The 27,372-nt window shown below is 45.2% G+C and overlaps 2 protein-coding genes and 1 long non-coding RNA gene across 8 annotated transcripts; 2 read left to right on the top strand and 1 right to left on the bottom strand.

Annotated features, from left to right (window-relative positions):
* The first annotated feature begins 830 nt into the window (after positions 1 to 830).
* Positions 831 to 6,991, top strand: nfs1 (NFS1 cysteine desulfurase). The gene is made up of 13 exons (XM_040204269.2): positions 831 to 1,229; positions 2,400 to 2,476; positions 2,589 to 2,705; positions 2,800 to 2,883; positions 3,513 to 3,665; positions 3,741 to 3,834; positions 4,345 to 4,479; positions 4,789 to 4,946; positions 5,071 to 5,176; positions 5,289 to 5,370; positions 5,468 to 5,551; positions 5,661 to 5,750; positions 5,953 to 6,991. Exons 1-13 carry the CDS (start codon positions 1,124 to 1,126, stop codon positions 6,014 to 6,016), a joined length of 1,350 nt encoding a protein of 449 aa, XP_040060203.1. The 5' UTR covers positions 831 to 1,123; the 3' UTR covers positions 6,017 to 6,991.
* A 581-nt stretch (positions 6,992 to 7,572) lies between these two features.
* On the top strand, positions 7,573 to 26,978 carry cpne1 (copine I). 6 transcript variants are annotated; one of them, XM_078092778.1, is made up of 16 exons: positions 7,624 to 7,760; positions 20,949 to 21,077; positions 21,171 to 21,350; positions 21,705 to 21,779; positions 21,915 to 21,986; positions 22,160 to 22,243; positions 22,477 to 22,566; positions 22,662 to 22,760; positions 22,846 to 22,932; positions 23,170 to 23,229; positions 23,441 to 23,574; positions 23,680 to 23,734; positions 23,970 to 24,024; positions 24,243 to 24,376; positions 24,467 to 24,703; positions 24,840 to 26,978. In XM_078092778.1, the coding sequence occupies exons 2-16, from the start codon at positions 20,949 to 20,951 to the stop codon at positions 24,957 to 24,959; spliced, it is 1,611 nt and encodes a 536-aa protein (XP_077948904.1). In that variant the 5' UTR covers positions 7,624 to 7,760; the 3' UTR covers positions 24,960 to 26,978. The 6 variants fall into 6 exon arrangements, with proteins under 6 accessions (XP_077948903.1, XP_077948902.1, XP_077948904.1 ...); XM_078092780.1 differs by lacking the exon at positions 7,624 to 7,760 and adding an exon at positions 19,634 to 19,783; XM_078092779.1 differs by lacking the exon at positions 7,624 to 7,760 and adding an exon at positions 19,636 to 19,899.
* Positions 17,652 to 20,182, bottom strand: LOC120835386 (uncharacterized). Its single transcript, XR_005714569.2, has 3 exons — positions 20,023 to 20,182; positions 18,782 to 18,849; positions 17,652 to 18,678 (listed from the first exon to the last, which is right to left on the bottom strand). It is a non-coding gene; the product is annotated as an uncharacterized LOC120835386 (long non-coding RNA).
* Positions 26,979 to 27,372: the final 394 nt, after the last annotated feature.

Below are 27,372 nucleotides of genomic sequence, written 5' to 3' on the forward strand. Positions count from 1 at the left end.
TCAGATTAGTAATACAAAAAAAGATCAAAAAATACATGATGATGCATTATTCTTGATTAAGATTGAACTTTACTGATGCACTGGCGGAAATTCACAAGCTCCCAGCCGATAAAGTATATTAAGTAGATATTGATATACATTTTCACTTAAGAAGAATAATCATGTGAAAGGTGGTGGTTGAAGATATGTTTCATGTGAGCTACAGAGTGCGCATGTTGATGAGTTACACATTTCAAAAGAAAGGCAGTGAAACTAATCACCAAGACGCACTGTATATGTGAGTCCTTAAGAAGTTACTTGTACGTGTACATTCAAATTGTGTGCGAATAATAACTAATTGAAGTTAATCTAGAGGTAGATTGGGGGTCAGAAAATTGATTTCCATTTCAACAATGGTGCCAAACTTCTTATTTGTAGATTGCATTGAGTTTACTTGCTGAACTCACGTTTCATAAACTCGTGGATCTAACCAATCACAGACCAGAGAAAGCGACCAACACCAGAGTCCTTTAAAACCTGTTGCCAAAACAAGACACATTGACCAATGAGAGCCCAGTCTGGTCACAGGAAGTCCCACCCACCGTAATCCTCACTTGTGCAACAACGAAACCGCAGCGACACAGCGTTGCATCAAGCTAAAGAGAGATACAGGAACTACTGCTGAGAGGCAGCAGAACAATCAGAATAAAGTACAATACATTTACAAAATGTTATGTAGTTTGATTACGAAAATTAAACATTTGTTCCTTTTAACCTATACATATATCTAACCAAATTTAGCTGAAATATGTATAACATTTATACACTTACAAAAGAAAACGTCGGGATTCAGTATTGCAGATACTATTGTGAAAGTTATAACCGGAAGTCTTCGCTCTCAGCGGGACTACCTTGATAGGGATTCTATAAATTGTATCCGATTGATAGGCGGCAACGTTTGTCAAACCAAACCTCGCTCAATAGTTACGTATTCAGATTAATCGTGAATAAGCTTCTTTATTTAATTTTTTACCACAGGAAGCAGCGGGTTAAACTGTTTCAAACCGGTGAACACTGGTGTTGTGTTCGCGGTCAGCGTGCTGTTGTTATTGGAGGTCAGCGTTTCTCAGCGAGAGACATCCAGATGCTTTCCCCGGGCAGGACACTCTCATCCCGGCTGCTGAGGCCGATCTCAAGGCTCCATCTCCGGCTGGGCTCTGATGGACGAGCCGCCAGCTCTCTGCCTAAAGGTAACAGCCACGCCGAGCAAATTGGTCGGTTAGTTAGCATCAAGCTAATCCCAACGTGACGCAGTTTAGCACGGAGACAGGAAACTACTCAACACCCGAGTGATGGAACGTTAAATTATACAACAAAACAGTTTGCCAAAATAGAAGAGTGCGTTGAAACTACGAACCAACTTAAAACAATACATCTATAAACATTGCAAAATTGAAAGAAAATTAGTTATCAACGCACTTGATAAATTAACGTTATGTAACAGTTAACTTAAGTGATTTTTTTTAGTCGGATGTTACTGATATGTCCTCATTTGTTTATGTTTTATTAAGTTATATGATGTCATTCCCCTTGAATGCATTTTCCAATCATTTTTTAAGTATTTATATTATTAGTTGTTGTTGTTGATTTACACAGAACCTTGTCGGTAGTGGCTTTAATGATCTAACGTTATTATTTTCTCCCCGTTACATTTTTTTTTTTTTACGTAACATATTTTACATACCAGATGCTGTCACTCAACGTTACAAGCTGCGTCATTTAACCAACAGGCCTGTGCCAACAGCCAACTTTAACTAGCTCTCCTCCAGAGATTTAAACACAGATGTATCCATCACAATAAGTGCACCAGGCGATTCCACTTACACATGTACAGAGTTTACTTTGCCCGGACAAACGTTGAGCCCTGAGGAATAAATACAATTCAAACGTATGACCAAAGAATGCAGTGACTTTAAAGGCTCCATGTGAAACGTTTGACCTCTAGTTGGGCTGCGGACTTGTAAGTAAGCTCATCACACAATGCTGGTTTGCTGTTATGAGAGTGCTAATAAAGTGCAGTCTTTCATATAAGGATGACGTGTATTTTTATGTTATATATAATTCAAATGATCAAAATTAGTATGCATTATACAGAAGAGCGATGATGATAGATACACAAAGAGTGTAAATGTGTTTTGCTACATTTCTTAAATTCCAGAACTATACAGTTTTCCAAGTCCGACCCAAAGGTCAGGCACTTAAGTGTCGTTCTTTGCCCCTCTTAATAAAGAAAAACAACACTTGCGTCTGCGCTAACCTTTTTAGGAGCAAACCGTCTCAGCGTCATCAAGCATCACCAGATCTGAATAAAATCAGCTGACTGCCTTTATGTTGTTGTGCTTTATTTGTTGTTGCTTCAGAGTTGATAAAGAGGCATGAACTGGAGATCGATGAGCTCCGGCCCCTTTACATGGACTTCCAGGCCACCACACCCATGGTAACCGCTACCCACCATGTTGTCATGGTTACATGCTCCACCACCTGATGCCAGGGTGGTACTTACCCGTACTTGCGCATTTACACTTGTGTGTGTTGGTTTGCGAGTGTAGGACCCCCGGGTGCTGGACGCCATGTTGCCCTACCAGGTGAATTACTACGGCAACCCTCACTCCAAAACGCACGCCTTCGGCTGGGAGAGCGAGAGCGCCATGGAGACGGCCCGCAGGGTAAAGAGACACTCAAAAAAGACAGACTTAAAAAATGTGTTAGTTCCTATTTCATTTCATTATAGTACTAATCTCTCGCTCTCTCTCTGAGCAGCAGGTGGCTGATCTGATTGGAGCAGATCCCAGAGAGATCATCTTCACCAGCGGAGCCACCGAGTCCAACAACATGGCCATCAAGGTCTTACTGCGCTTCCACTTCTTCACCACTTTCTCTTTGTCACCTCCTCTACATCACACCTACTCTCCATTTCCTCTCACTGCTAACATGCTAGCCAGGTGGGCTAGCGCTAATCAGTGACAACAGTCTGCAGATCTTCTCTCTACTGCTCTTAGCTGTTTAGATTTAATGTCCGGACTTTGAGGCAGAGTTTGTTTTGTAAAAATATGTCAACTGCCTTTTCATCCCGGTTTTGACAAGAAGGGACCAACGTCATGCAAGATTGCTGACAAAAATATAGTTCTGAAAACCCAAACAAAAAGAGAATAAACAATATTTTAGGTGCCTTATTTTTCAATGCAGGTCCATATCTGGAATACACCGACAGAAGGAGGCCTCAAAGTAACTTACTCAAGTTAAAATAGACAACAAGACTTTGCATGTCTCATATGGTCAATAAATGAGACTAAGATCCTCCAACTTGTTGACTAAAACTAAAGAATGACAGCTGACGAAACTAAATGGACAAAATAATAAAGAGACTTTGACCGTGTAATCGATTGATCAGCGAGGCTGCAGAAAAAAAAACCTCCCCACAGGGTTCAGAACCCAGTTTGCGACCTCAGCGCTGACCCCCGTCTCTCCTGCAGGGCGTGGCCCGGTTCTACAAGACCAAGAAGCGTCACGTGATCACCACGCAGACGGAGCACAAATGTGTGCTGGACTCGTGTCGAATTCTGGCCTCCGAGGGATTCAGCATCACCTACCTGCCGGTCCAGGCCAACGGAATAGTGGACCTGGAGGTACGGAGGAGCAGTGCACACGTTCAGCTCAGGAGTTTTTGTATGTTTTACAACTCTCCGTGTCCGTGTGTTCAGCTGTTGGAGGCCTCCATCCGTCCGGACACCTCTCTGCTGTCGGTGATGACCATCAACAATGAGATCGGAGTCAAGCAGCCCATGAAGGAAATTGGTAAGCGGGGCAACGCAGACACCATGTTTTTCTCCACTCGTTCGTCCTCGCCGGATTGCACCGGTTCAAACGTAGGCTGATTTAAAAGGTCAAGCCGGAGTTTATGAGCCACTAAAATCTGAATAATCTCAGCTGCAGCGTTCGGTGCAACGAATTCACAAGCTCATGTTCACCAAGCAAGTAGACAACGTCGGATGACTTTTTATTCTTTTATTCTAGCGTAACACTTTAATCCGCCCAGCAGTGATGTGATGTTTCTGTTATGTAGCGGACGGTTTCACCTTTAATGGTTTGTCCTACTTTTTGTTGCTGTGATTGAACTATTTTAGCAGTTATCCTCTTCACTAAACTCCATCAAGGACAATGATTTTCACTGATTGTTAGTGGGGAGTAAGTAGGCAGAACATTACGTTGACAGGGTCAATGAAACCTCGACCACCGTGTCCTCTGCCGTCCCTGATCTGATTTAGTGTTCTGATCGGAGCATCTTTACCTCCTTCCTGTCCACAGGTCAGATTTGTCGTTCTAAAGGAGTCTTCCTCCACACTGACGCCGCTCAGGCCGTCGGGAAGATTCCCATCAACGTCACGGACATGAAGGTCGATCTGATGTCCATCAGCGGCCACAAGATCTACGGACCCAAAGGTTAGCCGTAGGATTACCGGGGATACAATCCTTATAAAAGACAATTTCCAACCACCTGGCTGTTAAGAGGCCTTTTTTTCTCAAGAAACTTGAAATCGAACGTGAAGCAGCTGACCTTGCAATAGAAATACAATTACTGAGGGTTGAAAAAGGATTTAAACGTGCAGAGCGCAGCTTCATGGGCCGGCGTGTGGGATTTGGTGATCTAGTGATGCAACCAACCGGTTCCACCAATTTAATCTAAGGTAACAGAAACGGAACGATTAGTTTCAGTTGTTACTAAAGGAATCCGCGCGTGTGTCCGTCCAGGTGTGGGTGCTTTGTACGTGCGTCGCCGGCCTCGTGTGCGCTTGGAGCCGCTGCAGAGCGGCGGCGGGCAGGAGAGGGGGCTGCGCTCCGGCACCGTCCCCACCCCTCTGGCCGTCGGGCTGGGAGCCGCCTGCAGCATCGCTCAGCAGGAGATGGAGGTAAAACAAGCGCACCCAAACATCCTGACACCCGACGAACGCACCAAAGCCGGACTAATTGAGCGTGTGTGTGTGTGTGTGTGTGTGTGTGTGTGTGTGTGTGTGTGTGTGTGTGTGTGTGTAGTACGATCACCAGAGAGTGTCCATGCTGGCTAATCGTCTGGTCCAAAAGATCACGTCGGAGCTTCCTGACGTGATCATGAACGGAGATGCAGAGCAACGCTACGCCGGTAAACAAGCACACACAGAATTACGCATTACGCTGTCATGCATTAGTAATGTTGATGGCTCCTGTTGTGAGGTTTTCCTTCTGGGTCAATAAAGTGTTCTTGTGCTCCTCAGGCTGTGTGAACTTGTCCTTTGCCTACGTGGAGGGAGAGAGTCTGTTGATGGCGCTGAAGGATGTCGCCCTCTCATCTGGGAGGTCAGACGCAACTTTGTGTGTTTTACGCGTTATTCTCCCGCGAGAGTTCATTTCGTGCATGTGGAAGATGACGGGATGTCGCTTTGTGTGCACACAGCGCGTGCACGTCGGCGTCCCTGGAGCCGTCTTACGTCCTCAGAGCGATTGGGACAGATGAAGACCTGGCGCACTCGTCCATCAGGTATCAACATCCTCACTTTGATTGTCATCAAGTATATTACGATACATTCAGGTTATTTAGGACTATTTGTTGGTTTGAATTGTAACGCGTGTGTGTGTGTGTGCGTCAGGTTTGGTATCGGCAGGTTCACCACAGAAGCAGAGGTGGACTACACAGCCGAGAAATGTATCACGCAGGTCAGCCGGCTCAGAGAGATGAGGTGACTTTTGCTGGACCGTTCATTTGTGTTTTTCTAACTCTGATCTCATTTCATCAGTGTTGTCCAAGGTGTATTGTTAGTTATGGGATCTCGTATAATAACTGTGAAATACTAAGAAATGAAAAAAAGGAATAAATCTGGTTTAAAGTGAAATGTTAATGTTATTGTTATAAGTACCTAATAACCTCTCCCTCCCTCCCAGTCCTCTGTGGGAGATGGTTCAAGAGGGCATCGATCTGAAGAGCATCAAGTGGACGCAGCACTAGGCTCCTCCCACTTCCTGTTTACCTCCTGGCTGACGACGACGACGACAACGATAGATCCCCCGGGAACGCTGGGGACGTACTAGCTTTACCTTCTTGTACACAAACACGCACAAACTTCCTGCCCGACTTGAAGTCAGTTTGTAACTGCCGCTCGCCTCCTTGACCGGAGGTCGCTCCGTGACCCCGTGGCCGTGTATCACAAAGCGAATCCGTCTTTATTTGGGTTAGCTGGCTTCGCTCTTTGTTATCTCCGAACATGTTCAGGTGAAAGAGGATCTCTTGTTGACAGCCTGCCACGTGTCACACCGTGAAGTCCTTTAGATGACATCGACTGCGGCGCCATGCAGGAGGAAAGATTTAATAAGGAGCTGTTGTAGTGTAACTCAATGCTTTTGTCTTTGTCAGGATCCTGTAGGAATGATTGATGGTTGGGCAGTGCTGGATTGAGTTTTGATCTGAACATCTACACCACTTTGATCTGACCCAGTTAACAGCGAACGAGCATCATGAAAACCGAGTTAGACAAATATTTATTGAGTCTTTTGAGTCCGAATGCCTCATCTAGACACGATTATTCCACTCACCACTTTCCCCCAGTCTTGCTTCCTGTTCTCACATCAGATTTCAGTATTCAGTCATGGGGTCAGTTTATCAGCAGTGTCAGCAGTAGTTTCACTATTCTTTTAAGGTCTGGAACGCACTACAAGGTTGGACCCGAGCACATCGGCCGATCTTTAGGGGGAAGAACGGACGAGGGCCACGTGTGACTCGGGTCGTTGGGGAGAACCTGAAAGTTTGAACACCAATGACCTGAAATATTTTTTATGATATGGTGTTTTCAGACTGATATAATTTTCAATCCTTGTGTTGTGTTTCCTCAATGTTCCATCACATTTACTAAAAGCCGTCTACTGTTAATTTTAATGATATGTAATTTCTATCCAATAAAGTGCTGCTTCCTTGTTATGCAACGAACTTCCGTTTCTTTGTTTTTTACTTTCATATCCCAATTACATTTATGAACCATACATGTTAAATACCGCACTATCAACAGCCTGGACTAGTTTGCAATGCCTGTCTAAAATTGGGCCAGAATACAAAAAATAATATACACAACGCTAAATACAATGATACAATAAAAATACAATTTTAAAAAGAATATTCTTTATCATTATCGAATGTGTGTTATACATGTGTTAGTATTGTCCAAAAACATTACCAACAAAGCAATGTTTATTGATGACAATCAAAATGCTTGTATTGTTATTACCTCCTCAAATATTATCCATGCAATGTACATATCATTTATATATTACAGTATACATGTATTCAAATAATATTTGTAAATGTCTTGTTTTATACTGCAATATGTGATATAATAGTTGTTACACCCAATATTACAAGTATCTTTTCATTGCGAGAAAAATTGTTTATTCACTGAACTGAACATACATCTAATATGAAACATATGTATGTGTGACACTCATTGTAAAGTGAGTGAACTGTCATTTAAACAGGAATGTAGTAAACGTATTTGCATAACGTGAAGTAAGATGGCGCAGCCAGTAGATGGCGCTGTGTCTCCTGCGTCAGGAAAACGCTTTGTTCAGTCTCGCGTCATCACGTCTGGTATCGCGATGTTTGCGCGGACATTTCGTGCAGCAGCAGCAGCCACCACACAGAGGAGAAGAAAAGAGCACAGTTAACGAGTTAAACCTCAGTGTGTTTGTTGACAAATTTCTCGGTAAGAATACAGCAGCGGCAGCCCGCCCAGTGACACACTCACACCGGGAGCTGAGTGCGAGAGGAGCCGCTAAAAGCGTGCGTCCTGCTCGCGTCTCCGCTCCAACACACGCACACAAAGCAAGGCTCAAAATAAGCTAGGTGGCTAACGAAGCGTTAGCTTAACGTTAGTTAACGATGCAAGCTACATTCAGATGTTTCTGCTGGGAGCTAGCTAGTTAGCTACAACTGGTAGGATCTCACGGTTGAGGTTTCATGTCGGATACTTATTGCACTGACTGTTTTCTAAAATGTTTTTTTTTTTTTACTGCGCCTTGTCCGTAACGGCTGGCTACAATTAAGCTAACCGTCGCATTCATAATGTTTTGATGTATTATCACCGGGGATCCGCTCTTGTTGTAGTTTTGTCACGACATGAGACGAGGAAGGTAAATTGGTGAGTTTGATCGATGAAGTACTGTCGCTCGGCTCTTTTTGTCGGTTTTCGCTGTAGCCATAACGGGTTTTCGCTGGAGTTCACAGGCCACGCCCCCGGCAATGACGTTCGACGTCCATGAGTAAGAGACATGAGCTCCAGATGAGTGACAGTTGTCATGGAGACATGTCTTGGTTTAACATCCTATTGCATTTTGCTACACCATCAACTAAACAGATACTTTAAAAATAGGGAATGTTTGGAAAATAATTTTGGATTTGACATATTATGCAGTTGAATGATGTTTTTACTTTGGGTGGTTTCATTTTCGGATGTATTGGTTTTGGCGTATTTCATCAAACCAACCTCTTTTGGTTAAAGCTACAAGCTGAAATACATTGGTACCATACTAAAATTATTTTAATCCCTTAGTATCAATATCGGTAAAGGCATTGAAGATCTCTCAGGTAATTGTTTCCTCGGTGTGTTCTATGTTGCGGTGTTTTGTTGCATATTCAGACATTTTACAATTTCTTCTTGTATGTCAGTTCTTTCTGTTTTTGTCTCTGTGCAGGTCAGTGGAATTCTGTACAAGCAAAACCAGAGAATTTATCAGTCACTGTTGAAACAGATTGATGGATGTCTGGTCTGGAGTTCATGTGCTGTAGTTAAAGGTTTAGTAAGGTTTAGGTTTTAATCAAAACGGATCCTTTTGTCATTGCTCTGTCTGTTCGTTGAGACTTGCGCTCCAAGCTGGCTGACTTGTGGACATTCTCTCATCCAAAGAGGAAACCTGTGTTTTTGAGTTAAGTCTGTGGATGTTGCCAATCTTTGCGTCCATCCCATTGTTTCTGCTGTGTCTTGGGGTTGGCGACGACATGTGGACAGCAATGTATTCCAGCTTTAAACAAGGCAGTGTTTTGCTCATTTTTTTCTGGTTTTCTGGCTGTTTTGAAGTAGCTTATTTTCTGTATCCTATCTTGTTTCTTGGCTCATGTAACCTCTCTCTGGATTCTCTGGTTGCCTCTGACATCATTAGCTGTTGCTGTTTTCTTTCCCGCTGTGTTTACATCCTCTTTCTGCTGTTGATGTTTCTCACAGACTTTCTGCAGGTTGACACCCAAAAGTGATGTCCATGTAAGAACTTGTGAGGCATTAACACAACTGACAAGCGAATGTCAGTGTCTGTGACTTGTCTGTGCTGAGGATTAGAAGTAAAATCATTGATGTTTGGCATCGTTGTGTGGCGGGCTGCAGGAAGCACCCTCGCACCAAAGATGGCCGAAAATGTCAGAGTTTAGTGAGAAATCCGTTTACTAGGACCATGATGTCTGAGACTCCTGGTTCAGGGTTAGTTAGCGCACAGACCCTGAAGATCCAGAGGATTGTGACAGCAACTTGTGTTGCTCGTCTGCCGTTTCTCAGTTGGTCAACATGGTTTATCAGTGTTTCTCTGCACCGTACTTCTGTATGTTTTCTCTTCTGATCAGCTGCTATCTTTGGTGCTGTGCTGTCAATCAGTTGCTGGTGTTGCTCTGAATTACATAATGCTAATGCCGCTCTGGTTGATATAATGCTAATGTTGCTCTGGTTTATATGTACCTGACATTGTCTTTTTTAAATGTTGGTGACCTTGCTTGATTTGCTCTGGTTGGTAAGCTACTGCTTTGCTCATGTTTTTTGTCAATGTATAACAGATTTGCAGGTTTCTTGTGTGACATTCTACAAGCAGTTGCTGAAGTTCTGCAGGGTTGATTTGGTGCTTTTTGAGATCAGTCCTGCTCACCTGTTGCTTTGTGATTTGAGGGCGTTTGCTGGTTTGTTGGACATGTTTGCTGGCTGGTTGCAGTTCAGCAGGTCCATTCTTTGGTTGTCTATTCTGCTAATTTTGTTAGTGTAGTTTGATATTTGGGATACCGGCTTTAGTCGTGATGGATTTTGGTTATGGACCAGTGTGTCTTTGGTAGGAAAGCAGGTGCACTCAATGTTGGTTTTGCTGAAATATTAAGTCTTCTATGGCTGTTGAGAATCTTTAGTGTGTTAGTTTTTATTGGAGTCTTGTTGAAACAACCTCTTTAGGAGAATGCCTGAACCCATATACCACATTTTGCCTTGTAAATATTTGATTGTTTAAACTTCAGTTATTTCCAATTATTTCAACCAGCCTGCCAACTGCTGAAAACCCCCCCAAAACAGTCTTTCTCTATATTCAGTTAAAAGTTGAATCAAACAGGAATGTGTTTTTTTTATCTGACCTTTTCAACAGGTTTCAGCATCCTTCAGAAATCCTGTCTGTTAAACTGTGAAAGTATACACACAGCCTAGTTGCACTGGTGAGTTGCGAGCTGCATGAAATTCGAAGGTTAAATTTTTGTACAGAGTATTTCAAGACTACCAGCACTGTATTTGTAGACCGCAATAACGGACACTTAACAGAGCCAAAGAGTACTGAATATGTTGCATTGTCTTTGTGACTGTAATTGAGCTGAACTGCTTTGCAAGTTAGTTTGAAGCTTTTGACATTCACTTTATTTTTATTAATAACAGAAGCAAAAGAACGTTGCGTGCAATAATACTTTCTCTTTCCCACTCTCGTTTTAAACATACACTCCATACAGTGCTCAGTCTTACCTCTCTTTAATAGTCTATTTTCCATTATTGAATATTGCTCTGTTATGGTGGACACCTGAGGGCGATTATAGTCACCAAATATTGTGTTGATCAATAATGTCGTTGTATAGCCCAGGCCTATGGACAAATGTTTTTATTTATTACCATGTATTTATTTTACAAAACTTCAACAGATTATTGAACAGTGGTTATGTTAATGCTTAAAATTGCTTCTGTTGGGGTTTAACAAAGTCTTACCTGCAGCCTCAAGATCTGTAACAAGTTAATTGCATTTACTGAATGGTAGGAGATAGTAGACAGTTTCAGTTAAGATCTCTTGCTGGTTTCCTTCTAATTTTCACCCCTAAACCCCTTGGAAATACCAAATGTCAGTTATTCTGTAGAAACTGTAAGCAGTGTTGGCTAAGCTTCATCTGACCTTGAAGTCAGATCTGAGTTCCCTGCGGAAACTTCTGGAAACCACTAGTTTCCCTTTTTTTTGTTGCTCTGCATCTGACGGTAGTATTGCTTTTTCCCCAGGTTGTAGGGCTGTTGTTTAGCAGTCAGTATGGCGGTAGTCATCAGGCTGCAGGGTCTGCCCATAGTGGCCGGCACCATGGACATCAGACACTTCTTCTCTGGCCTAACCATCCCTGACGGGGGAGTGCACATCGTGGGGGGCGAGCATGGTGAAGCCTTCATTGTCTTTGCCACCGACGAAGACGCTCGCCTGGGGATGATGCGTACAGGCGGGTCCATCAAGACCTCCAAAGTGTCGCTGTTGCTTAGCAGCAAGACAGAGATGCAGAACATGATTGAACTCAGCCGGCGCAGGTTTGAGACCGGGCCGGGCGCTGTGGAGACGGCTACGCCTGCAGGAGGAAATGCTAATCGACAAGCCGGCCCTGCCCCAGTACCCACAGGACAGCAAGGGGGGGGAGGGAGAAGTAGTAGTCATGGAAACCAAGGTTTCGGTAATACCCCAATCTCAGTGACATCAGCAAGCTCATCTCAGGAGCAACAAAGCAACAAGGCAGTGATCAGTGTGGTGCCCAGCTTCCCCAACAGTTACAGCTCCGCGCCCTCAATCACCACAGCTCTTGCATCACTTAATGCAGGCCCCCCACCCATCCCTCCACTTCCTAGCATGCCTTCCATGCCCCCCATGCCCACGCTGCCCTCACTTCCTGTTCCTCCACCAGTGTGCTCCCTTCCCCCTGTACCTACTGTCTCCACCCTGTCCCAAGGACTTCCAGTGCCTCCTATGAGCCACCTCTCCCACATGTCATCCATGCCTCCATTCAACCCGTCCCTTCCTCCCCCAGGAGGAATGGGTTCAGGCCTCCCTCTTGGAACCCCCAACCCCATGCTGTTTAACCCTCTCTCCCCTCTTGCCTCCCTTGGCCTCCAGGCTCATATGAAGGCTGCTGCTGCTGCTGCGGCTGCAGCCGGAGCTGGAGTGGCCCATCCAGATGAGATGTTTGTCCTCCTGCAGAACCTCCCTTTCTCCTGCTCAGAGATGGACGTCAGGGAGTTTTTTCGGGGTCTTGGGGTGGAAGGGGCTCGCCTGCTGAGGGACGGGCAGGGTCGTCCAACTGGCCGGGCTATGGTCAAGTTCTTCTCGCCCCAGGACAGCTTTGAAGCTGTGAAGAGGGGAGGTGGCATGATGGGCCAAAGGTTCATTGAGATCACGCCAGGCTCCGAGCGACAATGGGTCAGCCTCAATGACAGTCTGCTAAGCCATGCACCTCACAACAGCAGCAAGTCAAATAACAGCAATGAGTCACAGGAACAGCATCATCGGCGTGGTATTGCCATGGCAGGAGGCAGGGACCAGCGAGGAAGGTCACGATCTCCGCACCGGCAGGAATTCTGCGTCTACCTCAAAGGCCTGCCCTATGAGGCTGACAAGAAACAGATAAAAGAGTTCTTCAATAATTTGGCCATCATGGAGGACAGCGTCTTTATTGCGTATGGGCCCAACGGGCGAGCCACGGGAGAGGGTTTCCTTGAGTTTAGAACGGAACAAGACTACAAGACTGCTCTGGGTGCTCACATGCAGTATATGGGCACCCGCTTCATCCAAGTCCACCCAATCGCCCGTAAGGGAATGCTTGAAAAAATAGACACCATTCGCAAGCGTGAATCGTCGCTGGGTGATGGCAAGAACCAGGATGGCTTGAAAGTTCCCAGGAACTGTGCCCACATTACCAACATCCCTTACAATGTCTCCAAGAAGGATGTCCGCACCTTTCTGGAAGGTGTGGGGATTTACGAGGACACCCTTAAGGTCCTAACAGATAGCCATGGTAACGGTTTAGGGCAAGCTATCTTTCAGCTGCGCACCGAGGAAGACGCCCGCAAGGCTGAAAGACTGCACCGCCAAAAACTAAATGGCCGTGATGCATTTGTCCACCTGGCGACCTTTGATCAGATGAAGGAAATTGAGAGGAATCCTCCTCCTCAGAACAAGAGAGGCCAACGCAACCAGAGTCAGCAGGGCTCAAACCAGAACCAGCACCAGCAAGCCCAGCCCAGTCCCCAGCAACCCCAGATCAACCCATTTGCAGGAATTAGTGGGGAGGAATTTAACTTTCTCCGAAATACCATGGGGAACCTCAATAATTCCCCCTTTGTGACTCCATTCTCAGCCCCTGGGAATGGGCTAGGAGGCCCTCCTCCTCTGCCTCCTCTGGCAGCAGGGCTGGGAGAAGTGAATCTGGGCGTGGCGCCTCCGTTAGTTTCCGGTCTTCCTGGGGCACCAATCCTGGAGCCACCAGGCTTTCGGCCCGGAGCAGGAGGAGGAGCTCCGTTCAGCCATGATGCGCTGAGAGGGTTGGTGTCCTTTGACAATGCAAACAGAAAAGGAGTTGGGGGACAGACCAGAGGGGGAGGGGCTAACAACAACCAAGTACGTCCAGGGGGCGGAGCTACTGGTGGTCAGCAGGTGTTCACTCCAGGATCTGAAGGACTCCGTAACCAGCCAGCCCCTGGAGGACCTAACAATCCCAACAGTCAACGTGGGGCTCCTGGCCCGACGATTGTAAAGCTGCAGAACATGCCGTTCACTGTTACTGTGGACGAGATCATGGACTTCTTCTATGGCTACCAGGTGCTGCCAGGCTCAGTCTGCCTGCAGTTCAGTGAGAAAGGCCTGCCAACAGGTGAAGCAATGGTTGCTTTCCAAAACCACGACGAGGCCACTGCTGCTGTTATGGACCTTAATGACCGACCTATTGGAGCACGTAAGGTCAAGATAAGCTTGGGTTAAAGCCCGGCCCAACACAGACTGTCTGAACTAAACAACGTGTTACACCTACCTGGAGATTGAACTAAACCAACATAATACATTCAAGATTATGGGGTCAAACCCAACAACAACTCGGTTGAGGCCATGCCCTGTTGATTGTTAATCACTGAAGCTCCTTCCCCTGTGTGTAGTTACGATAGAACCCCAACCCCTCATGTGTACCCCATTGGGAAGACTTTGATCTGGACTTTCTGCAGCTTGTCCACTGACTCATGTGGCACAACGATGATAAATGATGTTGATGTTGGCAGGGTTTTGGTCCTTTACCATGTTTCCAATGCAGTCATGTCCACAGTTGACACACTGAACATATTCACCTGTTGGGTTATGGTAACACCATGATCATAATGAGGTTGACAAACATTGTTGTTGCTTAAATCTGCTTTTCCCCTAAGGGTAATACCTCTAATGGTAATGCCTTAACATGTTTGTTGCTACCGTAAAATGATGATAAAAAGCCACAGTATGTTGCTATAATTTCTTTGCTATGTTGATATGGTAAAATATGTTGCCATTGTCAAATCTTCACATGCTCTGTTGCTATTGTAAAATGATGATAATAAGCCAGTCTGTTGCTTTGATGAGTTGTTTATGCTGTGTTGCCATGGTCAAAACGTGTTGCCATGGTAATTCCTGATGATGATGATGATGATGAAGAAAAGCTTTACTACCACAGTGTGTGGCTCCCTGTTGCTATGATAAAGTCTTCACATTCTCTGTTGCTTGATCAAATGTATTTGCTCTGTTGCTATGGTGATATGTTGACATGCCCCGTTGCTTTGGTAAAAAAAAGTATACCAACAACAATTCTGTGGCTTTGGTGATCTGTTGACACAATTCTGAGTTGCGCCATTGGGCTGTACAGAGGGTGTGGGATACATTGCTGACATATTTTATTTTGTAAATAAGTACTTTTGGCCGCTGAATCCTTTTTCCTCTGTCCTATTTTTCTGATGTTGCTGTGTTTTGAACGCGACACCTTCTTACCCCCCACCCCTCCGCACTCCAGCAGCACATGCTCGATAGGTGTTTTGACTGAGTGTTGAGGTGAAAGCAGTAGAGATTTTTAGTTTGGTAGCCTTTTGTTGTATGTATGATTTTGGATGTTTCCACCTTTTTAAAATTATTTTTTGTTTTTATTGTCAGTGTGAACAAACCTGTAAGATCGTATAACCATACACGATGTGGAGTCACCTTTGCTTTGGCTAATAAAAGGACGTTGCTGACACTCCTGCGATCAGCTTTCTCTGACTGTTTGCTCTTCACTGTCTGATGGAAACCTATTGGATCAATGATTCATTTGGGTAAAATAATTTCTTTAGGGTGTAAAACGTGAATGCAGGTCAGGGTTGGATTTCTTCTCATCGAACGCTTCAATGCAATACAAGGTACTTAAAATTACTCCATATTCAGCATGCTACAACCCAGAGCTTCAAAGATGCTAATTTATTATTTTTTTTTTAGATCTCTTGCAATAACAATATGATTTAGTTTTGTGACCTTATTCCAGAGAAACTGAAATCCTTCTCCCCCACTTGGTTTGTGGTTCCTTTGCAGGCGTGTGAATCAAAGGCAGTATTGTGAAAAGTATAGTGAGGTAAACGCAGAAGTACTGCAAGTGAACGTAAAAGTAAATCAAATGAATGATTTAATTTCCTCTAAAAAAATCTATTAAGTCTCATATTAGAGGCAATCCTTACATTAAAAAACCCATTACATTCTGATTTCAACATTGATGGCCTAGATTATGAGCCACGGCAGCATGATGTGCTTCATGTTACAGATTAAAAAATATATCTTCACTTATTCAAGTTTATCCCATGCAGTGTTTCCTGTGAAATATTCTGAACATAACGAACATGAAGCTTCAATTGAAGTTTTGACTGACGAGTGTGCTACCTGTATTCTAATTGCAGGTAGTGGTTGACCTCAACGAGTCCAATGTTGTGGGTGTAGGGGGGGAGAGAGAATTGACTAAACTGTTTTTAATAAAGTGAACTCAAATACTGTCTGGTATTGGTTGTTGTGGACCTGTTGTGTGAAAAATATACATTGGAATGGGAAAAAAACCCTGATTTGGCATGTGGATGGAGGACGTAAGTCTGAACGGTGTTTGTGTGGGTGGGGTTTGGTACAGGTGTAGTGACACCGCGCAATGAAGCATTCAATTTTCTCTCCCTCTCCAGTTGTTCAATAGACAATCAGAAGGCAGGACTTGCAGGTGAGTAACGGATGCTAAGACGCTCCATTTAAAACGCGAGAAATGACTGCCATGGAGAGGTCCATTATAGTCTATTAAATGGACATTTATTGCCACAGTCTGTACAGTTTTAGATTCACATTGAGTGACCAAAGAGGATGAAGTTTATTTATAATTTAATCCTTGGTAGCATCAGGTGCTAGGTAGAGTTCCATAGGTGATTGCATTCTGGAGATATAGTTTGGGTAGTAAATGGTGATCTGTTAAATGTAGTGTTTTGATAACTGGTGGCATGTAGATGGTATTATTCATATAATATAACTAGTGCCCTCTACATGGTAGACGATGGCCTGTACATGAAAGCATTTCAGCATACCCCCTATGGGGGTAGGCAGTGGCCTGTACAGGGTAGATGACAAATGGTGGCCCGTAAATGGTCATTTTTAGGATATATTATCTCACCTGTAGAGGAGATATTGGTCTATATACGGTCTATGTAACCTGCAGATGATAACTTGTGTAGGGAATAGATGGTGGCATGTAGAAGCTAGGCCGTGGCTTGTAGGGGATAGATGTAGGCATGTAGAAGGTAGGTGGTGGCTTGTAGGGGACGTATGGTGGCATGTAGAAGGTAGGCGGTGGCTTGTAGGGGACGTATGGTGGCATGTAGAAGGTAGGTGGTGGCTTGTAGGGGACGTATGGTGGCATGTAGAAGGTAGGCGGTGGCTTGTAGGGGACGTATGGTGGCATGTAGAAGGTAGGCGGTGGCTTGTAGGGGACGTATGGCGGCATGTAGAAGGTAGGCGGTGGCTTGTAGGGGACGTATGGCGGCATGTAGAAGGTAGGTGGTGGCTTGTAGGGGACGTATGGTGGCATGTAGAAGGTAGGTGGTGGCTTGTAGGGGACGTATGGTGGCATGTAGAAGGTAGGTGGTGGCTTGTAGGGGACGTATGGTGGCATGTAGAAGGTAGGCGGTGGCTTGTAGGGGACGTATGGTGGCATGTAGAAGGTAGGCGGTGGCTTGTAGGGGACGTATGGTGGCATGTAGAAGGTAGGCGGTGGCTTGTAGGGGATAGATGTAGGCATGTAGAAGGTAGGTGGTGGCTTGTAGGGGACGTATGGTGGCATGTAGAAGGTAGGCGGTGGCTTGTAGGGGACGTATGGCGGCATGTAGAAGGTAGGCGGTGGCTTGTAGGGGACGTATGGCGGCATGTAGAAGGTAGGTGGTGGCTTGTAGGGGACGTATGGTGGCATGTAGGGGACGTATGGTGGCATGTAGAAGGTAGGTGGTGGCATGTAGGGGGTAGATGTAGGCATGTAGAAGGTAGGTGGTGGCTTGTAGGGGACGTATGGTGGCATGTAGGGGACGTATGGTGGAATGTAGAAGGTAGGCGGTGGCTTGTAGGGGACGTATGGTGGCATGTAGAAGGTAGGCGGTGACATGTAGGGGGTAGATGTAGGCATGTAGAAGGTAGGTGGTGGCTTGTAGGCTGCGTATGGTGGAATGTAGAAGGTAGGCAGTGGCTTGTAGGGGGTAGATGTTGGCATGTAGAAGGTAGGCGGTGGTGGCACATTCATGAAGAATGCAGGCTGGTGGCTTGTTGAGGGTAGAAGATAGTGAAGATGGTAGGTGGTGGCTTGTAAAAGGGAGGTGGTGGCCTATAGATGTTCACGCTTAGATAATATATTTTGGTAGTCTTTAGATAATAGATATTCTGCAGATGGTGGCTTGTGGATGGTAGTCTTTAGATAGAAAGCTTGGTCTGTTCATTTTGGCATTTTGATAGATGTGACCTACAGGTTACATATAGTTATCTTCAGATCGTAGAAGGTGGCACCAGAGGTCAATTCTCTATTTTCCAGCACATCTTATAAACTAATAGGTCTATAAAACTGTTCTTCTGACTATACTGTAGTTTTAGTGCCGTTACTGGTACGAGCACTCAATCAGTTCAGATCTCTAGTTTGGCTAAAGAAATAAATTATAATCCTGACGTCTGTTTTTGCAACGAAACTGCCTGAAGAATAAGATAATTTGACAATATTAATTTATAATGTATAGTCATGCCATATAATGACAATGAAATCATATTATTAGAATTGAACAGCATTCATGAGTCTGCCAACATCAGATCACAGTGTTTTGTGTGGAGGCTGGTGTCGGCTCTTCATTTAAGCTGTGTGACGTTATGGGCAGTTTTCTTTCCAGGAAGGTGAATCAATAGCGGATGGGAATGATATGATGATGACAGAGATGGTTGAGGATGGAGCGTGTGGATGTGATTGACAGGAATGACTGTGCGTTGTCTCTTGGTCTTTCGTGTTCTGTTTCTCATCAGTGACGTGACGCTCTGCTGCCTTTTCTGACTTCATGGTTATTTCTGCTGCAAAGGACAAATAAAGTGAAGCTGTGTTGTTCTCTGTGAGTTGGTGCGAAAGGGCTGTTTTACTGCTCTCAATTATACTTCAGGAATGTTTCTCACTGACCATCTCAGTGCAGCCATTTGTCAGATGAAGTGCGTCTGCAACAGTACTTCCGGCTTGAGTGTCTGCATCTTCAACATAAAAGCACAATTTATTATTATTTTTTTAAATCAGTCTTGAAAGACGTTATCAGTAGTCATCATGGCCATAAATCATCAGTTTATCATCATCAAGTGAAAGCATTAGTACTGCTGCCATCAAGATACACAATTTGTTCAATGACAATTCTTAGTGTAAAGGCGACACTTAATATGCTGATGATTATCCAGCCAAAGCAGTTTATAAATTAAACGCTGCACTATTAATGTATTTGTTTTGTATCATCAATATTTTGTCTTTTGAACTGGAGAGAAACTTTTTTAGACAATATCAATGGAGGGACCATGGACGTGTCATTTTCCTATTTTCTTTTGACCATTTGTGACTTTGTTTTTAGCTATTCTTTTTCTGTTGGTGGCTTAATGGAAGGGGGACAGACATTTCTGCCCCAGAATCCCCTGACGCCAAGGTGCATGGAGTAGGAAAAAGTTGTTATTTTTCCTGCGAGTGTTGCTAAAGTTCCGACCTTTTGGTTTTGTGGCAACCTGCATTGTATTTCAGAACTTAGTAAAACGCATTCCAGCCTCTGTCGAATGAACCCTGGTAACCGTCAACAGGAGTAAAGCGCTTACTAAATTAATCACAGCCATTCTTGCTGAATGGGAGGATTTGAAAGAATTCGCTGGTGCGTATCTTATTCTGAAGGGGCTTGATCGGAAGTTACTCTTGTTGTGCTGCGGGCAACCGTCAGCGGCAGAACCCAGAGGGTGTAACTGACAGCCACTACATCCAATGAGCAAGCAGCGTTGTGGCTGCCTATCCAATCAGAGCGCGGCATGCCTGTGAGCCGCTCCCTGCCGGACGAGTCCGCCGATCGGAAACCAACGGCTGGTTTTCTGCCGCAGATACAGCCGGAGTTCTGTGGAGAACCTTTTGTAAAAAGTCTAACCGAGTGTTCGGGTAACGGTACGTGTTCTCTCAGCTGCGTTTCCTCTGACTGACAAAGAAGGTCTCGTTTCCTGTTCCGCCCTGCTGTTCGTTCCTGTGGTTTGAATAAGTTAATATAGAGCGGCCCTGATAAGGTGATTTTAAAAAGTTTGTATCGACACAATGCGCGCGCGTGTGTGTCTCTGTGTGATAGAGCTAAAAGGAACCGTGTGTGTGTGTGTGTGTGTGTGTGTGTGTGTTCTTTGAAACGGGCCTACCGGTTTTACTGCCTGAGGGAACCTCTCCTCCATTCACGCTCATACTGGTGTTGCCTTCACGTGCTGCTCGCTCACCTCATTGCATTTGAGAATAAAACGGATTCATCATCAGCTCCGAAGGTTTAACGCTACTTAACTCTGCTAGATAATCTGGTTACCTGTAGGATCCCAGGAGGTGGTGGAGGTGAAGGTACGTCATTAAAGCTGTCTGTGTTCTGGTGACGTCACTGGTGGTTCAACTATTCAAGTCAGTTTCCTAGAATATTACAAGTAACAGTAGGCAACGAATCCTGTTTATTTACCTCTGAAATATGGTACACATACATACACATATTGATAGGATAGTAAGAAATGGAGCTCAAAGTTGTACTTTTAACCTGAGTCAATGTACATGGGTTCTTCTGACAGCTGGTCTGTAGCTATAAGAACCTTGAGTGATTTTAATCAACATCCTGTATTCAACTTGCGTCATTGTGAGACCACGTCTCCTTATGAGGGCTTATCCCCCACGTGGTCCTTGCAGGGCTCAGAGCCGAGGTTCAGTCTGTGTCGACCGACTGGCCGCCACCACCTTTGCATGCGGCGGAGACACAACGTCCTGCAGCGTTATCTCCATCAAGCGCCGGAGGGAGGCGCGGGAGAACCGGACGCGTAGACGCCCTGGAGGAACCAGTCGGTCGACTGTTTGAGGCCTGGTTTGGTTGTGCTGCAGTGAAGCAAATGACACAGATGGATGATAAAGAAACTGTTTGCATTCGGTGGTGAGACGGCGGTGGAGCTCCGTGGGTGTAGTTCTTGGTTTAAATATTTATTGAATGGCGGTGCACACGTTACAGCCCAAAGACGTTTAATTTACGCTCAGCGAGAGACAGTTCATCAAACGTCAATGCTGATTATATTCTGGTGTCTCCCCCCCCACCCCTCAGATGGCGGACTGTCTCACTAAAGTGGAGCTGAGCATCTCCTGCACCGACCTGCTGGATAAAGATGTCGGTTCCAAGTCGGACCCTCTGTGTGTGCTGCTGCAGAGCTCGGGGAAGGACAACTGGACCGAGGTAACACGCATGCACCGACCGCTCTCTGACGGGGTCGTCTGATCATTTGAGTTCACAGCAGAAACAAACCCTGTCTGTCTGCCTCCCGCCCAGCTGGCTCGTACGGAGCGCTTGAAGAACTCCTCCAGTCCGTCCTTCAGTCAGCGCCTCCGGGTGGATTACCACTTCGAGACGGTGCAGAATCTGAAGCTGGGCGTCTACGACATCGACAACTCGAGCGCTGACCTCGGCGATGATGACTACCTGGGAGGGGTGGAGCTAACGCTGGGACAGGTACACACCAGACTGCAGAGGGGCGCTCCTTTGTGGGAAAATGTGTGTGTCCGCTCTACAGGCTGTGCGGATGCTTTTTTTGGCTTTTATTATATTCCGCTGTATATATTCTACTGGTTGGTGACTCTGAATGGACACTAATATTCTGTAAGTGATACAAACAGAACAGCCCATCTGGATACTCTGAATCTGTCAATCGGTCCATAAATACTGTCTCAACAACGTTTGTAATCAAGAGAAAAATCATTTCCCGTACACCTTTTCGCAGCGCCCCCTGCTGGACAAACTGTTTTTTATCCAGAGTGCTTTGCCGTCGTGAAAACAGTTCTCATACAAAGACCGAATTCTTTTCAGATTGTTTCCAGTAAAACGTTGACTAGACCGCTGCAGCTGAAGAAAGGCAAACCTGCCGGGAAAGGAAGCATTACGGTGTGTTTGTGTTTGTGTGCGAAAAGGGTTTTCTTCTTAAATCACTTTTTTATATCACCAGATTATCATTATAAATGTCATATATTGCATGTGGATAATATCATTGTCAGATACCTGACTGTTAAGTGTGTGTAGATTACAGCAGAGGAGGTAAAGGACAACAGAGCCATTCAGTTGGAGTTTGAGGCTAAAAACCTGGACAAGAAGGTAACTTTCCTCCACCTCTCTTTACCGTCTCACCTGTTTGTTTGCTCTTCCTCCACTAAGTTGGTTTTTAAAGGCCTTCCTTAGCTCTGTTTGTCCCGTCCAATGAGCCGACGGCTTAAGAACACATAAACACGGTGAACGAGACGGTGGCACGGCGTCTTTTCTCTGTTCAGGATACGTTTGGAAAATCGGATCCGTTCCTCGAGATTTTCAAAAAAGGAGACGATGGAAAGTGGCAGCTGGTCCACAGAACGGAGGTACACACACACACACACACACACACACACACACACAGTTGTTTGTACTACCTTCTCCGAGCTATTGTTGCTAATTTAGTCTTTAAGAATATTTTGTGTTATAGAGAAATCATTGTGCTTTGGTGGTCTCAAACTGTAATTGATCTAATTGAAGAGCGCCCATACACACAGAGTACGATGTCATTGTGATTAGGATGGTTGTGAGCATCATGGTGGTTTTTTTGTGTGTGTAGGTTGTGAAGAACAACCTGAGTCCCACTTGGAAGAAGTTCTCTGTTCCCCTGCAGACGTTCTGCAGCAGCGACGTCGACAGACCGCTGAAGGTTTCGGCCGATCAGAATCCACCTCAATTCAAACCCAGCAATCGCTTCCCGCCACCAGTAACCGCCGCCTCTAACACGCCCTCCTCCCCGTGCAGGTGGATTGCTCGGATTACGACAGTGATGGAACTCACGATCTGATCGGTTCTTTCACCACCAACGTGTCGGAACTGCAGAAAGCTGCCGGCGGGGCGGCGGTGAGCTGAATGACGATTAACCATTTGACGCGTTTTCTATCGGCCGGCCGGAGGCCATTAAACGGTCCGGTGTGCTGTCCTCCAGGTATCGTTTGACTGCATCCACCCGGAGAAACAGAAGAAAAAGAAGAGCTACAAGAACTCCGGAGTCGTCTCTGTGAAGAGCTGCCAGGTAGAGTCCACGTTACCCAGAAGTCTCTTCTTTATAAACCTCACAGCTGTTGAGTAGCGCCTGTTGTCAGTAAGGAGCAGAGTGTCTTTTAGTGGCATTTGGTGCCACAGCTCATGTTGTGTGTCTGCTTTTACGCTTGAGGTCTACTTTGATCCGCTTTACGTGTGTGATTTCCGTTGAACGTGCGTTTTTATAATGTACCCATCGGTCCTGCTCCCACTGTGTGTGTGTTTGCAGCTGTTGACCCAGTTCTCCTTCCTGGACTACGTGATGGGCGGCTGCCAGATCAACTTCACCGTAGGTCCACATCAATGAACACGAACGCGCTTTGAATGCTTTATTTCACATTCAAGTTGAGGATTGAAATAAAACCCCAGATTGCAGCGCTTTGTGTCAACGAGGTGATTCATTTTGGGATCGTTGTGAACAGAGATGCATGCAGATGTGTTGTTAAATGAGGCACACAAACGGTTTTGCATGTTAATACTGAATTAACGAATTTTCGTAGGTGGCGATCGACTTCACCGGCTCGAATGGAGACCCTCGCTCGCCCAACTCTCTCCACTACATGAGTCCAGACGGGTTGAACCAGTACCTGTCGGCTCTGTGGTCGGTGGGTCACGTGGTGCAGGACTACGACACGTTAGTACCCACTCGCGTCACTCACCCTAAACCCCCCCCCCCCCCCCCCCCCCCCCCTCGACCAGGAGCCTTTGTTGTTGTGACTGTAACTGTTTCCTCTTTCAGGGATAAACTTTTCCCAGCTTTCGGATTTGGGGCCAAACTGCCTCCAGACTTCCAGGTGAGCTCTCTGACCAACCGATCACAGCACAGCAGTCCGGAGGCCCTGCGGGTCTCTACAGTGTGACAACCACCAACAGTTTCCGGCCATGAGTTAGTTTCTGGATGTGGAATCATTTCCTGATTTTGTGATTCGGTTTAATGAAATTACCGACAGTTGAACTGACGGACTGAGTTTTGTCGCCTTGAGCTTGTAGATTGTTGTTTATTGAACCGTTGTGTCGTTGTTCCTTCAGGCTGCAAACCACGAGTTCGCCCTCAACTTCAACCCCACTAACCCCTACTGCAAAGGTACTACTACTTCAGTAAAAGTAGTCTTCTTTAAAAAAGGAGATCGTATATGATGTTATAAATGTCACCAGTACTGATGTATAACTATTGTTAAAAATGACAAGAGCTAGTTTTTCTACTTTATTTGCTTATTAAAATTAAATTCAGTATTTTAGCCCAAAGGGTCTCGGGGCGGAGGGCAGTGAGACGCCCTGAATGACGCCGCCGCTCTCTCGCAGGTATCGAGGGGATCGTTGAGGCCTACAGGATGGTGATGCCTCAGCTGAGACTCTCTGGGCCCACAAACTTCTCTCCCATCATCAATCACGTCGCCTCCATCGCCGCCCAGGCCGCGCAGAGCAACAGCGCCTCTGTGAGGACACACGCGCACACACACACACACACACACGCAGTGTAAAGCAACACAACACACCTCCTCACTCCTTTCTGCATCCCTCTGCAGCAATACTTCATCCTCCTCATCCTCACTGACGGCGAGATCACTGACTTTGATCAGACCCGGGACGCCATCGTCCGAGCCTCGAGGCTGCCGCTGTCGGTCATCATCGTGGGGGTCGGGCCGGCGGACTTCAAGGCCATGGAGCTTCTGGACGGAGACGACGGCGTCCTGAGGTCGACGGTGGGGGAGGCCGTCGCCAGAGACATCGTCCAGTTTGTCCCGTTCAGGCAGTTCAAAGATGTAAGTCTGAGATTTGTTGTCCACAAATTCGAATGAGTTCCTGTGTGTTCCGTGCTGCACTCTTTCACCGATTGGCGGTGGTACTGAGATAACAATGTGAGATCTCCTGATGGGCTCTTTCATCTCATCTCTCCAGGCTCCTCAGGCGGCTCTGGCGAAGTCGGTCCTCGCCGAGGTTCCCAACCAGCTGGTCTCTTATTTCAAGATGAGAGGCCTCGACCCGCCTAAACCAGCTACAGCTGCACCCAAATCCTAAACCCTCCACCCGCTGCACTCCCTAAACCCCGCCCTTAAAGTTGAAGGCCACCCCCCAGGATCAGACCACTCGCAAAGTCGACCACGCTTCAGGGGACCAACCTGGTGTGTTCCTACAATCAGCCAATCACAATCCGGCATTTAGATGTCAGCCAACCAGAATGCCAACCTTCGCCAAACCGATAGGTTTTTTTTATTTTTTATAAATCTGTTTGATAATAATTTTGTTTTCGTATAATTTTCTTCAATGAGAGGGATGATCGTAATGTAGTCTAGATCCTTCTAATTGATTCCTTCTGCTGCTTGCACACTAACTATGCAGATCACATGTTATTGCTAACATGTGTTTAATAATCACAGAGCCACACATACACACACAAGTGGTCATCTTTTGCTCCACATTCGGTCTTTTACCGTTGCCATAGTAACATACAGGCCTGTGATATCATTGGGGTCCATGCGGTCTTATCCCAGCAACCTCTAGTGGACATGAGAGGAACTGCAGCCGCACGTAACGCCCCGTAAACGGTCCACGTTACCATGGCAACACAATGCGCTAGTTGTGTGTGTGGCTCTCAGTAGCTTTAATGATCAGGTATCAATACTTAGCACTTTGCTCTTGCACTAAACCCTTGAATATCGTGTCATGATTGATATGATATACTCTACTTTATCATAGCTTTAACACTTTTGCCTTAACATGAAGCTTCACTGTCGCCTTAACTTTACTCCAGCCTAAAGTAGTTTTTAGTGCAATCTCCGCAAGCCGTTCTGTCACGACTCTCAGTGGTTTGTTGCTTCCGTCATCTTGTCTCCCTGCGCTGAACGCAGCTCTGCCGCCTGCGGTTCGTAAGATGGGACTGACCCAAGCACCCAACTCGACCCCCCCACAGTATTACAGGCAGGTCGCCGTCAGTGAACCGCTGTCGTGTCCGTCTGATTCAACTAGCATTCAGCCGTCGGATGAAGTCCCGGGTTTTGAGGTAAACATTTGGAAGGGGTAACCGTGGCAACGCTCCATCCCACATCACCTGAGCATCACGCAGAGACTGTCTGAACGTCTGCTTTATTTTTTTCAATGATTGTCTTCTGAATGCTGGAATGAAAACACGCGAGATTATTGTCAATGTGTCACACGATGTGCACTGCAGCAGAGCCACAGTTTGTTACATTGCCTATTAAAGAGATATTGCCAACCCTTCAGAATGATCTTAAGTGGATGTTACTTTTCAGGGTCCATTTTATTACGGCTAAAATCTTTGTATTATGTTTGGGAACAGAATAACCTTTTAAAAATGCTAAATAATGGCCAGTAAATTAAAGTGAGTGAAGATGATTTTGCCAAACGCATCGGTGGTGTAATTTTAGTCGGAGCGGTGTTTTGTGTATCCGTGCTGCTTCAGACTGTTTGAGAGTTCTTCAGAAAAATGTTTTGTCATATGAACCCGTTTGAGAGGTAAAAGTATCCATAAATGTAAAACAAAGTGATAAATGACCCTTTTCACCCAGAAACAGCTCTTTTCTTTGCAGATCGATATGAAGCTAAATAAACGGACCACAACTTCACATGTGCTTTTTGTTTGTTTTTCTTCTGTAGATTTGTGTTTGTCCCGCTCAGGCTGCCATGATGTCCTTCTTCTTTTTTTGTTGCCAAGAACCAGTTTTATGTCTGTTTTTCTAGTTGATAGGAAGTTATGAATTCACAAGTATTCAAATGGTAGAAACTGACTGGTCACATGGTGCTGTGATGTCATCAGGGAGAGAGAAATGTTGCCTAAATGTCTACAAAGTTAAAGGACTACCACTCCCATAATGCTTTGCTCCACAGTGCTGCCTTGTTCACTGTCAAACAACTCTTTACTTTCTTAAAAGTTTGTTAAACTGATTAATCCACATCTTCAGTAACTAACTGCTATTAACCAGTGTAACTAAACCATTATAACCAGGAACATCGTGTCCGTATGAATGTACCTGTTCGAAAATATAATAATAAAAGAAACCTCTGGTAAACAACTAAAAATATGTTTCATTGGGTCATTGCACTTTTTTTTCCTATAATTTATTTTGACTGACTTCATGTTTTTTTTTGTTTGACTATAATTTAAATCCATTAAACTTTTTACATCTACCCCACTTCCTCTCAGGTGAGTATTATGTTACATCACTGCATTTAGTTTGTTACATTAACACTACAATAAAATTATAATTTGTAGTTTTTCAGATTATTTTATCTGACAAACTGAGGCTCAAATAGAAAAAAAGTAAATCTGTTAATTACCCAAACAAAGACCCAAAGGATTTGTACAAATTTCTCTCATTCTCTCAAAGGTAGCTGCACGTGGCCGTCGGTAAAACGTTGCTTACACACAATGTCCGTTATAGATTAGCAAATAAACCCCAACTGTTACTTTAAT

The sequence above is a fragment of the Gasterosteus aculeatus genome, chromosome 17 (assembly GCF_964276395.1).
Source record: "Gasterosteus aculeatus chromosome 17, fGasAcu3.hap1.1, whole genome shotgun sequence".
NCBI classification, from domain to species: Eukaryota; Metazoa; Chordata; class Actinopteri; order Perciformes; family Gasterosteidae; genus Gasterosteus; species Gasterosteus aculeatus.

Coding starts and splice junctions, on each gene's coding strand:
- cpne1 (XM_078092777.1), top strand. CDS start 11,353: ATGGCGGTAGTCATCAGGCTGCAGGGTCTGCCCATAGTGGCCGGCACC.
- nfs1 (XM_040204269.2), top strand. CDS start 1,124: ATGCTTTCCCCGGGCAGGACACTCTCATCCCGGCTGCTGAGGCCGATC. Junction 5,177..5,288: donor TGCAGAGCAACGCTACGCCG/GTAAACAAGCAC, acceptor TGTGCTCCTCAG/GCTGTGTGAACTTGTCCTTT. Junction 5,552..5,660: donor CTGGCGCACTCGTCCATCAG/GTATCAACATCC, acceptor TGTGTGCGTCAG/GTTTGGTATCGGCAGGTTCA.